The sequence below is a fragment of the Hyla sarda genome, chromosome 4 (assembly GCF_029499605.1).
Source record: "Hyla sarda isolate aHylSar1 chromosome 4, aHylSar1.hap1, whole genome shotgun sequence".
In the NCBI taxonomy this organism is placed as follows: domain Eukaryota; kingdom Metazoa; phylum Chordata; class Amphibia; order Anura; family Hylidae; genus Hyla; species Hyla sarda.
Genome location: NC_079192.1, coordinates 380,122,841 through 380,133,704, shown reverse-complemented (window position 1 = coordinate 380,133,704; position 10,864 = coordinate 380,122,841). Strand labels below are relative to the sequence as shown.

Genomic DNA, 10,864 nt, shown 5'->3' with positions numbered 1-10,864 from the left:
TACGGTTTACTTTTTTCCATACTGTTCCATCCGTTTTTTTTGCCATACGGTTTTCTTTAGAAAACGGATTGAAAACAGTATGGCAAAAACGTGATGTGAACCCAGCCTCAACCGGATGATGCGTTTGACATACAGTTTACAATGTTAAGTCAATGCATACAGTTTTCTATACAGTTCCATACGGTTTTTAACTTGAAACCGTATATGTTAAGTGTGTAACAAAAACGTGGTGTGCATGCACCCTAGCCTTATTTGTTGTGAAGGGAATATAATAATGGAAGGAGAAGAAATTGGTCCAACATTGATCAGCCTTTGCATAATTTCGGGGGGGGGGGGGGGGGCAGGGGGTTGACGGTGATTTTGTTTTCACTTTCACTTTTGATGTCTTCACTTTCACTTTGCAGACACCTCACAAGACAGTCTTCACCGCTTCTACCAACCGAACTACACATGGAGCGATTCTATCACGCGCACAGTCTGAGAGGAAAGCAGCGCCGCGTTCTGGAGATGTCCGCGCAGGCGCACAGCAGTGTAGGCGTGTCCTGGGAGGAGCCGTGTCGGTCCTGGGGAATTCCACTGTGTTGTAGGAAGTGGTGAGTGCGCTGGTGGTCGCGATAGTCGCTATTCATGGATGTGGGAACCTACTGATCGCACTGCACTGTCAACAACTCCAGGTTTGTTTATGTTGCTTTCTTAGCTTTTATCTGTGTATTTTTGTTGCAGACATGTCTATTCCCTATGATGGGGTTGTTTGTTGTTTTTTGTAACGTCGTTGGCAGTTTGTTGCCATTTTGATACTAAAGTTTAATTATGGTAGTGTATTCCGATCGGTGAGCCTCCAGCTGTTGCAAAACTACAACTCCCGGCATGCTCGGACAGCCTGCGGCTGTCCGGGCATGCTGGGAGTTGTAGTTTAGCAACAGCTGGAGACTCGCTGTTTGGAAAACACTGACTGATAGCATTCTGATGGTCATCAACCTGGGGCTCTCCAGCTGTTGCAAAACTACAACTCCCAGCATGCTTGGACAGCCGCAGGCTGTCCGGGCATGCTGGAAGTTGTAGTTTGGCAACAGCTGGAGACTCGCTGTTTGGAAAACACTGACTGATAGCATTCTGATGGTCATCAACCTGGGGCTCTCCAGCTGTTGCCAAACTACAACTCCCAGCATGCTCGGACAGCCGCAGGCTGTCCGGGCATGCTGGGAGTTGTAGTTTGGCAACAGCTGGAGACTCGCTGTTTGGAAAACACTGACTGATAGCATTCTGATGGTCATCAACCTGGGGCTCTCCAGCTGTTGCAAAACTACAACTCCCAGCATGCTCGGACAGCCGCAGGCTGTCCGGGCATGCTGGGAGTTGTAGTTTGGCAACAGCTGGAGACTCACTGTTTGGAAAACACTGACTGATAGCATTCTGATGGTCATCAACCTGGGGCTCTCCAGCTGTTGCAAAACTACAACTCCCAGCATGCTCGGACAGCCGCAGGCTGTCCGGGCATGCTGGGAGTTGTAGTTTAGCAACAGCTGGAGACTCACTGTTTGGAAAACACTGACTGATAGCATTCTGATGGTCATCAACCTGGGGCTCTCCAGCTGTTGCAAAACTACAACTCCCAGCATGCTCGGACAGCCGCAGGCTGTCCGGGCATGCTGGGAGTTGTAGTTTAGCAACAGCTGGAGACTCACTGTTTGGAAAACATTGACTGATAGCATTCTGATGGTCATCAACCTGGGGCTCTCCAGCTGTTGCAAAACTACAACTCCCAGCATGCTCGGACAGCCGCAGGCTGTCCGGGCATGCTGGGAGTTGTAGTTTAGCAACAGCTGGAGACTCACTGTTTGGAAAACATTGACTGATAGCATTCTGATGGTCATCAACCTGGGGCTCTCCAGCTGTTGCAAAACTACAACTCCCAGCATGCCCTGACAGCCTGCGGCTGTCAGGGCATGCTGGGTGTTGTAGTTTTGCACCAGCAGGAGACCAAGCAAGTTGGAGACCACTAATTTTAGCAACAATTTGCTGATGAGTTCACTGACTTAAAGGAGCCCGTTCAGACGTAGCGGTTGTGACGCAGTTTAGCGCTATTTCTGAGTACACACCTATAAGTGTGATATGGGTTTAATTCTGTGTATACGTAATTCTATCGGATTTGTATAAATGACTAACGCAGGATAAAAAATCATCTATTTTGCATCTCATCTGCCTAGGCTGGTTATTAATGTACCTCTGTTATAGAGCGTATAACATTTTGCGCACATTGGGGTAGTATAGCGAGCTGTTCTTGGCTTCATGTGCCTTTGCTTCCCATAAAACTGCGCAAATTTGCCGTAAACTGTGTGCGGTTCTCAATCACTCTATGAAGAACTACAAGTCACTTTATATGTATAGGGGATAAGCAGCTGATCGCGGGGGTCCGACTGTTGGGACCCCCTGCGATCTCAGGGACGGGACCTGGCGCTTAGGCTGCATTCACATCTCGTTTTTGCAATACGGTTGCCGTATCCCGTTTCTTTACAAAAAAACGTATGTCTCCAAACCGGACTGAATCGTATGCAACCGTATATGCCTCCTCGCGTTTTTAAACCGTATACAGATTGAAAACGGATGTCCGTTTGCATACGTTTTCCTTGGAAAAAAAAAACGGATACGGTTTTATGTTTGTCAACATTTTAAATAAAGTTCTTTTTGTTATTGAATTTCCAAAAAATAAATAAAAAATGAAAAACAGTATTGTGCAAACCGGATGTAACCGTACACACATACGGTTCAATACGGTTACCATAGAACTCCATTTTAAAATAACCGTATACAGGTTGTATACGGTTTTTGACCAGGACACAAAACCGTAGTAGACTACGGTTTGGTGTACCGTTAAAAAGCGTATAAACCCATAAATGGTGCAAAACTTACATAACCTGATGCTACGGTTGGCATACGGTTTACAATGAAATGTCTATATATACGGTTTGCAATACGGGTCGATGCGTTTTCTTCAATGAAACCGGATACGGCAACCGTAGTGCAAAAACGAGATGTGAATGCAGCCTTAGTCAGGAGCGATGCTGCAGCTGGCATGCGCTTCATTAATTTCTATGGGAAATAAAATCATAATCATCATATATTTTTTTTTCTACTGACAAAATAAGTTTTGGGCGGAATTCCATGTGGAAATTCTGCACAAATTTTGCGCAAAAGAGCAAATGGCAAAAAAACCATATTTTCCTGATCGCAATTATTCCTCCTAAATTCGGCTCCAATTCTTCAGTGTGAACATACCCTTATAACTATGCAGGACCTCTCTATCATAAATGCATTTATGATTATTCCTTTATAGTGTTAAAGGGTACCTTTCATCAAAAAAACTTTTGATATATTATAGATTAATGTATGCAGAATAACTTTCCAATAGCATGTTATTAAAAAATATGCTTCTTTCTATTTAATTTTCCACTTTGAAAAAATGACCACTAGGGGTCTCCCTACCAGTCCTTTTTTTTTTTTTTTTTTTTTTTTTTTTATAGATTTCAGACTCATGCTGGAGTCCTAAATCTCAGACTGCTGCTGGGACACAGGCAAGCACAGCACTGAGCCCTGGCAGTGAGCAGTGCTGAGTTTGTCTGTGTCCCGGCTGCAGTTTGAGATTTAGGACTCCTGCATGAGTCTGAAATCTATGAAAAAGGACTGGTAGGGAGACCCCTAGTGGTCATTTTTTCAAAGTGGAAAATTAAATAGAAAGAAGCATATTTTTTAATAACATGCTATTGGAAAGTTATTCTGCATACATTAATCTATAATATATCAAAAGTTTTCTTGATGAAAGGTACCCTTTAACGTGTACCCAAACTTTCAATAAACTTGTGACCTGTGGGAAGTTGCGATCGGTGGGGGTCCGAGTGTTGATTGCTAGAATGAAGAGGCAGAAAGATCAGCGGACTACTGTTATCATTTATTTCGGATCTCTTCGGAAAACAGAGTGCGCTGTTTACACTTTCAGTAAAAGTCTCATAGACTCTAGAACAGTGGAATCTATCTTCTAGAGCAGTGGTCTTCAACCTGCGGACCTCCAGATGTTGCAAAACTACAACTCCCAGCATGCCCGGACAGCCGTTGGCTGTCCGGGCATGCTGGGAGTTGTAGTTTTGCAACATCTGGAGGTCCGCAGGTTGAAGACCACTGCTCTAGAAGATAGATTCAGTACATGATCTCTGACATCAGGTAAAGGGTGAATGTTCTTTCTCAGAACATTCTTTCTTGAAAGATCATTCACGCATAAAAGATCTTCTAAGGCCCCTTTCACACTACTGGTGTCATCCTGTAAAAAAAAACCTAAAAAAAAAACTCAAAAAAAAAAACTCAAAAAAAAAAAAAAAAGTCCTGAAAACGGCCAGCAAAAAATCCCATTCATGTCAATGAGATTTTTTGAACATCCTTTTGCATGTCCGTTTTTACTAATGTCCGTTATTTTTGCCAGCACAAAAGACGGTGCATGCATTAATTTTTGGTTCGACAAAAAAAAAAAAATGGTGAAAAACCGGACTTTAAAATTTAACATTGAAGTCTATGGGAACCGGATGTTCAAAAAAAAAACATCCGTTATCACCAGTTATCGTCAGTTTTTTTTAACATCCGTTTTTGTACTGAGCATGCTCAGTACAGCTTTAAAAAAAAGGGTTAAAAACCTGATTTAAAAAAAAAAAACGGATGTAACTTGTAATAACGGATGATAACGGATGAACAACATCAAACATAAAAGTAACGGATGATGTTCATCAGTTATAATATATTATTACTAGTTATTGCATCAGGTTTTTTTTTTCCATCCGTTATTGTAAAATAGCGGCAGTAAAAAAGCAGGATGATACCTGTAGTGTGAAAAGGGGCCTAACTGGTGTCAGGATCCGGACTAATAGCGGGAAGCGGTACAGGTGGTGGATCCTCTATGCCAGAGAGGGATTGGCGTGGACCGTACCGGAGGATCGGTTCTAAGCAATTACTGGTTTTCACCAGAGCCCGCGGCAAAGCGGGATGGACTTGCTGCGGCGGTAACTACCAGGTTGTATCCTCCGATAGCGGCTCAACCTCACTGGAAGCTGAGACAGGCGAAGTACAGAAGGGGCAGGCAGAGGCGTAGTCAGACGTAGCAAAGGTCAGGGCAGGCAGTAGTCGTTAGCTACGGGATCGGCAACAGGCAAAGATATACACAAAAATGCTTTCTCTAGGGCACTGAGGCAACAAAGATCCAGCAAGGGCAGGAAGGGGCAGGACAACTTAATAGGAGTGAAAATGAACGGATTAGGCCAGGCACCAATCAATGGTGCACTGGCCCTTTAAATCGTAAACTGCCGGCACGCGCGCGCCCTATAGTGCAGGGACACGCGCGCGCCCTATAGTGCAGGGACACGCGCGGTGGGAGTCACGTGAGCGGGGAGCAGAGGAGAGGGCCGGAGCGGGCACGGGTAAGTAGCGCTGAGGCTCTGGACGCGCGCGTGGTGATCCCGCAGCGCGGACCGCGTCCCCGACGGGAGCAGAGACGGAGTGTCCCCGGTCAGAGAGTCCGACAAGGGCACCCCCCTGGGACAGACGCTGCGAGCGCTCCGGTCCAGGAACAGGGACCGGAGTGCTCAGCGTTACAACTGGCTTCTCTCCAGATGATGATAGGCTGTGGACGCCTTAAACAGTTATTCATTGTCAAATGTCACTCTAGTCGTTTTGGTTAAAATTGTTCGTTTCCATCAATTTTGATAAAAATAAATAAGACCCACATATTTGGCTTAGGCTGCGTTCACAAGGCTGTCTAGACCTGTCCCGTTCTTCTCCTGTCAAAAATAAAAACAGACTTAAAAAAAAAACCTGAAAATAACGGATGCAAATGGATGTTATCCGTTAATATCCGTTTGCATCCGTTATTGTTCTGTTAATAAACCCCCCCCCCCTGCCCAATTTTTTTTGTTCTGAGCATGCTCAGAGGTAAAAATGGATCAAAAAACATTGAAAAAACTGATGCAAACGAATGACATTAAAGGCTCATCCGTTTTCCATAGACTTCAATGCTAATTTACTGTATCCGTTTTTTTCTTCCGTTTTTTTGACGGAAGAAAAAATACTGCATGTGCCGTTTTTTCTGCCGTCAAAAAAACGGAAATGAGTGCAGACTGGTACAAACGGATGTAAACGGGTTGTAAAAAAAATCCCATTGACATGAGTAGGATTTTTTTTTTAACCGTTTTAAATCCGTTTACAGCCAGAAAGAACGGAACTGAAACGGGGATAAAAAAAAAAACAATAACGGGGACAGACGGCCGTGTGAACGCACCCTCACATTATCCGGCTATCAGGGCACTTGAGGTATCTTGCCACAGCTCTGGGACCACTGACATCTGAAATACTGTAATACTTTCTCCAATGGAGCCATAGACAGGAATTCTATTGCTTTCAATGATATTCTGTTGCACCGTGCACACAGTGGAATTTCCCGCTATGGAAACATTTGCTGCGGAAATCCCGATTCTGCCCTCCGCTAAAAAAAAGTCACAAAATGTAATTCTTTTGCTTGAATCTGCTCGGAAATGCATTGCAGTCTGTAGAGATGGCGTATATCTGCGCGATCCTAGCACCAGCATGTTCTGCCCATCCGCACGGGCGGACATTACGCAAAATTTCAGCTTTGTAAACTTCAAAGGAGTATTACAGGATTTTTTTTTCTTGCGCCTTTGAGCCCATGACACCAAGTTATAATACTGGGTAATATACTTTTGCCCCATTTTCATGCATAGGCAAGGCTTTATTTTACTGTTGTCTCTGACCTTTTCCAGCATTCCATGTGGCCAGAGGCAATATGTCATAAATCCCCAAATGGTTACCAGGGGAGTGTGGTTGTGCTGCAGTGGGGGAGAGGCTAGAAGGGTGGAAGCGATTTACTGAAGTAATGCTATTCACCCACCAACTGCAGCATAACCACACACCCCTGGTGATCATGTGACTTATTACATATTGTCTTTGGCATCATGAAATGCTAAGAAAGGTCAGAGACAACAGTAAGGCTGGGTTCAAATCACGTTTTCCCCGATACGGGGCCGCATACGGCAGGGGGGAGCTAAAACCGGGTGCTCCCGTATCCCTGTCGTATGCGGCCCGTATGTAATTAATTTCAATGAGCCGACTGGAGGGAAACGGTTGGATCATTTCTGCCCGGAGGCGGTTTTCCACCGGACCTAAAACCGTAGTCAACCACGGTGTAAACCCAGCCTAAGGCTGGGTCCACACTACGTTTTGTCCCATACGGGAGCGCATACGGCAGGGGGGAGCTAAAAGCTCGCGCTCCCGTATGTGACCGTATGCGCTCCCGTATCTCATTCATTTCAATGAGCCGACCGGAGTGAAACGTTCGGTCCGGTCGGCTCATTTTTGCGCCGTATGCACTTTTACAACCGGACCTAAAACCGTGGTTGACCACAGTTTTAGGTCCGGTTGTAAAAGCGCATACGGCGCAAAAATGAGCCGACCGGACCGAACGTTTCACTCCGGTCGGCTCATTGAAATGAATGACATACGGGAGCGCATACGGTAACATACCGGAGCGCGCGCTTTTAGCTCCCCCCTGCCGTATGCGCTCCCGTATGGGACAAAACGTAGTGTGGACCCAGCCTAAGATAAAAAGACTTGCACCACATCACTTCCAGGTGTGGGTCCGTGCATGAAAAAAAGCACAAAGCAGCGCAAGGAGGTAATAAAAGCATATTACACAGTATGATAACTTGCCTCAAAGACTAAAAAATAATCCTGGAATACCCCTTTAAATGGGTACCCCCGCTGCTCAGCGTTCGGAACGCTGAAGCTGGAGCCTGGAGCTCGTGACATCATAGCACCGCCCCCTCATGATGTCACACCCCGCTCCCTCAATGCAAGTCTATGGGAGGGGGCGGGAAAACCATCACGCCCCCTCCCGTACACTTGCATTGAGGGGGTGGAGCTATGATGTCACTAGCTCCCGGCTCCAGCTCTTGGAACAGCTTGGAGTACCCCTTTAATGTCTCAGACAGGTTTAGGAAAGGCTATAACTGCATTTGGTATAAGAAATCATCAAACTGGATATGTCCAAATCAAGAACTTTTCTTTTAAAGGGGTAGTCCAGTGGTGAAAAACTTATCCCCTATCCTAAGGATAGGGGATAAGTTTGAGATCGCGGGGGGTCCGACCGCTGGGGTCCCCTGCAATCTCTCTGTACGGGGCCCCGGCTCTCCGCCGAGATAGCGGGTGTCGACCCCCGCACGAGGCGGCGGCCGACACGCCCCCTCAATAGATCTCAATGGCAGAGCCGGAGATTGCCGAAGGCAGCGCTTCGGCTCTGCCATAGAGTTGTATTGAGGGGGCGTGTCGGCCGCCGCTTCGTGCGGAGGTCGATACGCCCCCTTCCCGCGGGCTGTCGGGGCTCCGTACAGGAGATAGCGGGGGGCCCCAGGGGTCGGACCCCCCGCGATCTGCAACTTATCCCCTATCCTTAAGATAGGGAATAAGTTGTAAACCACTGAGTCACCACTGGACTACTCCTTTAAGGTCTATGTTGTCTAGAATAGAAAATATCTTGCCTGTCCTTATATTATGTCTATGTTTAGGTCTAGTTATTGATAGACTTGGGTTGTTTTTACCTCATTGTTCGTGCAGTGACGTGTTGTGTGTGTACAGATGTGGCTTTGGTCTAGCAGTAGGTCTCTCTTCTTATATACCTGTATATATATTTTGCCGTGTGGTTTTGAAGTTAGAACACAGATAGAAATCTCTTCACACGATGTGGTGAGAAGAACGACGTGAATGGATGTGACACAGACGTCACACAGCACCTGGCGCTGTGTTCTTCGGAACCGGCGCTGTGTACTGTAGAGACCATGGGACTGTACAGCAACTGTTTGTGATGTTTGATATTTACGTAAGATATTCCCGCCAATAAGTAAAGACGCCTTCGAGGGGGTTTTCCACGGTTTCTAAGTGAGAAAACATAACAAATTGTAATAGATTTATTTAATTAGAATTGTGAACACCGAAAAAGGTACCTTACTGATATGTAAGTAACGGTGCACTAGAAACTGATAACACCAAAGAAAAAAATCATGCACAGTTAAGGGTGCCAGACCTTACCCAACAAACCCCAACGATTGTTTCGCTTCAAATGCTTCCTCAGGGGGCGCACGCCCCATGAGGAAGCATTTGAAGCGAAACGATCGTTGTGGTTTGGTGGGTAAGGTCTGGCACCCTTAACTATCTTATGGTCTATTCATTCTTTTGTTGTACCTTCTTTTTGGCAGTGTGTACGTTAACTGTTGTCTTTAGGCTCAAGCTTATGCTTGCTCCACCAGTTATGTACCCTAGCTCACACTTTGCTATTTCGGTTATACTTTGTCTAGAACTTTAAGGACCTTTTTACCCACTAATTTTTTGTTGTATTCTGGTGCCCTTTTCTTTTGTGCTTATTACAATTTTTTCTGTGATTTTATGTATGTCTTAATAAAATTTGTATATTTTAAACGTCATCATTATAGCCCTGTGCTTGATTAGTATTGTGCAATTATTTCACTGCTGTACTTTCTTGCCTAGTCACATGATCATATAAAGCTAAACGACAACATGACATGGCGTCGGCACCCTGGGTACAGCCTGCACCATACCTCTTCTTTTTCTGCTTTGCCTGATTTTGCCATACGCTGGGTAAATGATTATGTGATAGTTCAGTCGCCATGCTAACCTGGGGCCTGGGATTTGTCCATCCCTGTGTTATATACCTATATGGTGGACTTACAGCCTCAGTTTGGTCCATATACAAGTGAAGGCGAGCTGTAGGCCATTGCACTGTGAGAGTCTTACACAGATATTTTGGTGTTTATGGTTCTTTTAACCTAGGGCTTACAATAGCCCAATAAAAAGTATCCTATGCTATAACATGCACGTACTAGCCCTGTATAACACTTGTTGTGTAAACTCTAAAGAGGAAAACCCCTCGAAATGCCACGTAAGAGTGTAATCTCAAATTTTTCCCTGAACTGATCACTTTTCTTAATAGTCTCTGCATGTCTCAATATTGATCCCGTCTTTCTTGCAGATGGATGATTCATATATATATATATATATATATATATATATATATATATATATATATATATTCTTTTTCTACCTGACAAAGATCTAAGCCACCACAATATGCACAAAGAAAATATAAGGTATTCTGTAACCTCATAGGAATTGGCCCATTTTATGCCCTAAAGGGTTCCTCCCTGTTAGTCATCCTTCATCTACAGGATAGGGGATGCCTAGCTGAGCAGTGGGGGTCCAACTGCTACCAATGATCACAAGAAAAGGGGTCAGTTGTCCTCAAGGTGAATAAAGTACTTCTTTTTTTTTCCCAGGTGGTGTAACTATTTGGGGGCATGTTTTTTTTAGGTATTAGTTGTAGGTTTTATTTGATCCTATTTGGATACTTTTTTTTTTTTAATAATAAAATAATTGTATTATTTCTTAAAGGAGTACTCCACACCTGGAATCTTATCTCCTATCCAAAGGATAGGCGATAAGATGTCTGATTGCAGGGGTCCCGCTGCTGGAACCCATCGCGATCTCCCTGCAGCACCCGGCGTTTGTTTAGATTGCTGGTTGCGGCACTGGAGGCACTTGACATCACAACCGCGCCCCCCGGGAAGTCACGCGATGCCCCCTCAATGCAAGTCTATGGGAGGGGGCGTGGCTGTGACGTCACCAGCCTCCGGCGCCGCATCGCCAGTCATCTGGCACGGAACGAACTTCGCTCTGTGCACCAGATGACGTGTGTCCTGCAACGGAGATCGCAGGGGGTCCTAGTGGCGGGACCCCTGCGATCTGA

General features: G+C 45.3%; 1 protein-coding gene across 6 annotated transcripts in view; it reads left to right on the top strand.

Annotated features, from left to right (window-relative positions):
- The first annotated feature begins 485 nt into the window (after positions 1-485).
- TNIP1 (TNFAIP3 interacting protein 1) overlaps positions 486-10,864 on the top strand; it is an 88,864-nt gene continuing 78,485 nt past the window's right edge. For 5 of the 6 annotated variants that reach the window (XM_056516916.1, XM_056516915.1, XM_056516914.1 and 2 more), the window contains exon 1: positions 518-674. Coding sequence is in view for 1 of the 6 variants with exons in the window: in XM_056516917.1 (XP_056372892.1) it covers positions 632-674 (43 nt within the window). In the remaining 5 variants the exon portion in view is untranslated. Of the gene's footprint in view, positions 675-10,864 lie in introns of all 6 variants that reach the window. The other variant, XM_056516917.1, reaches the window with a different exon arrangement.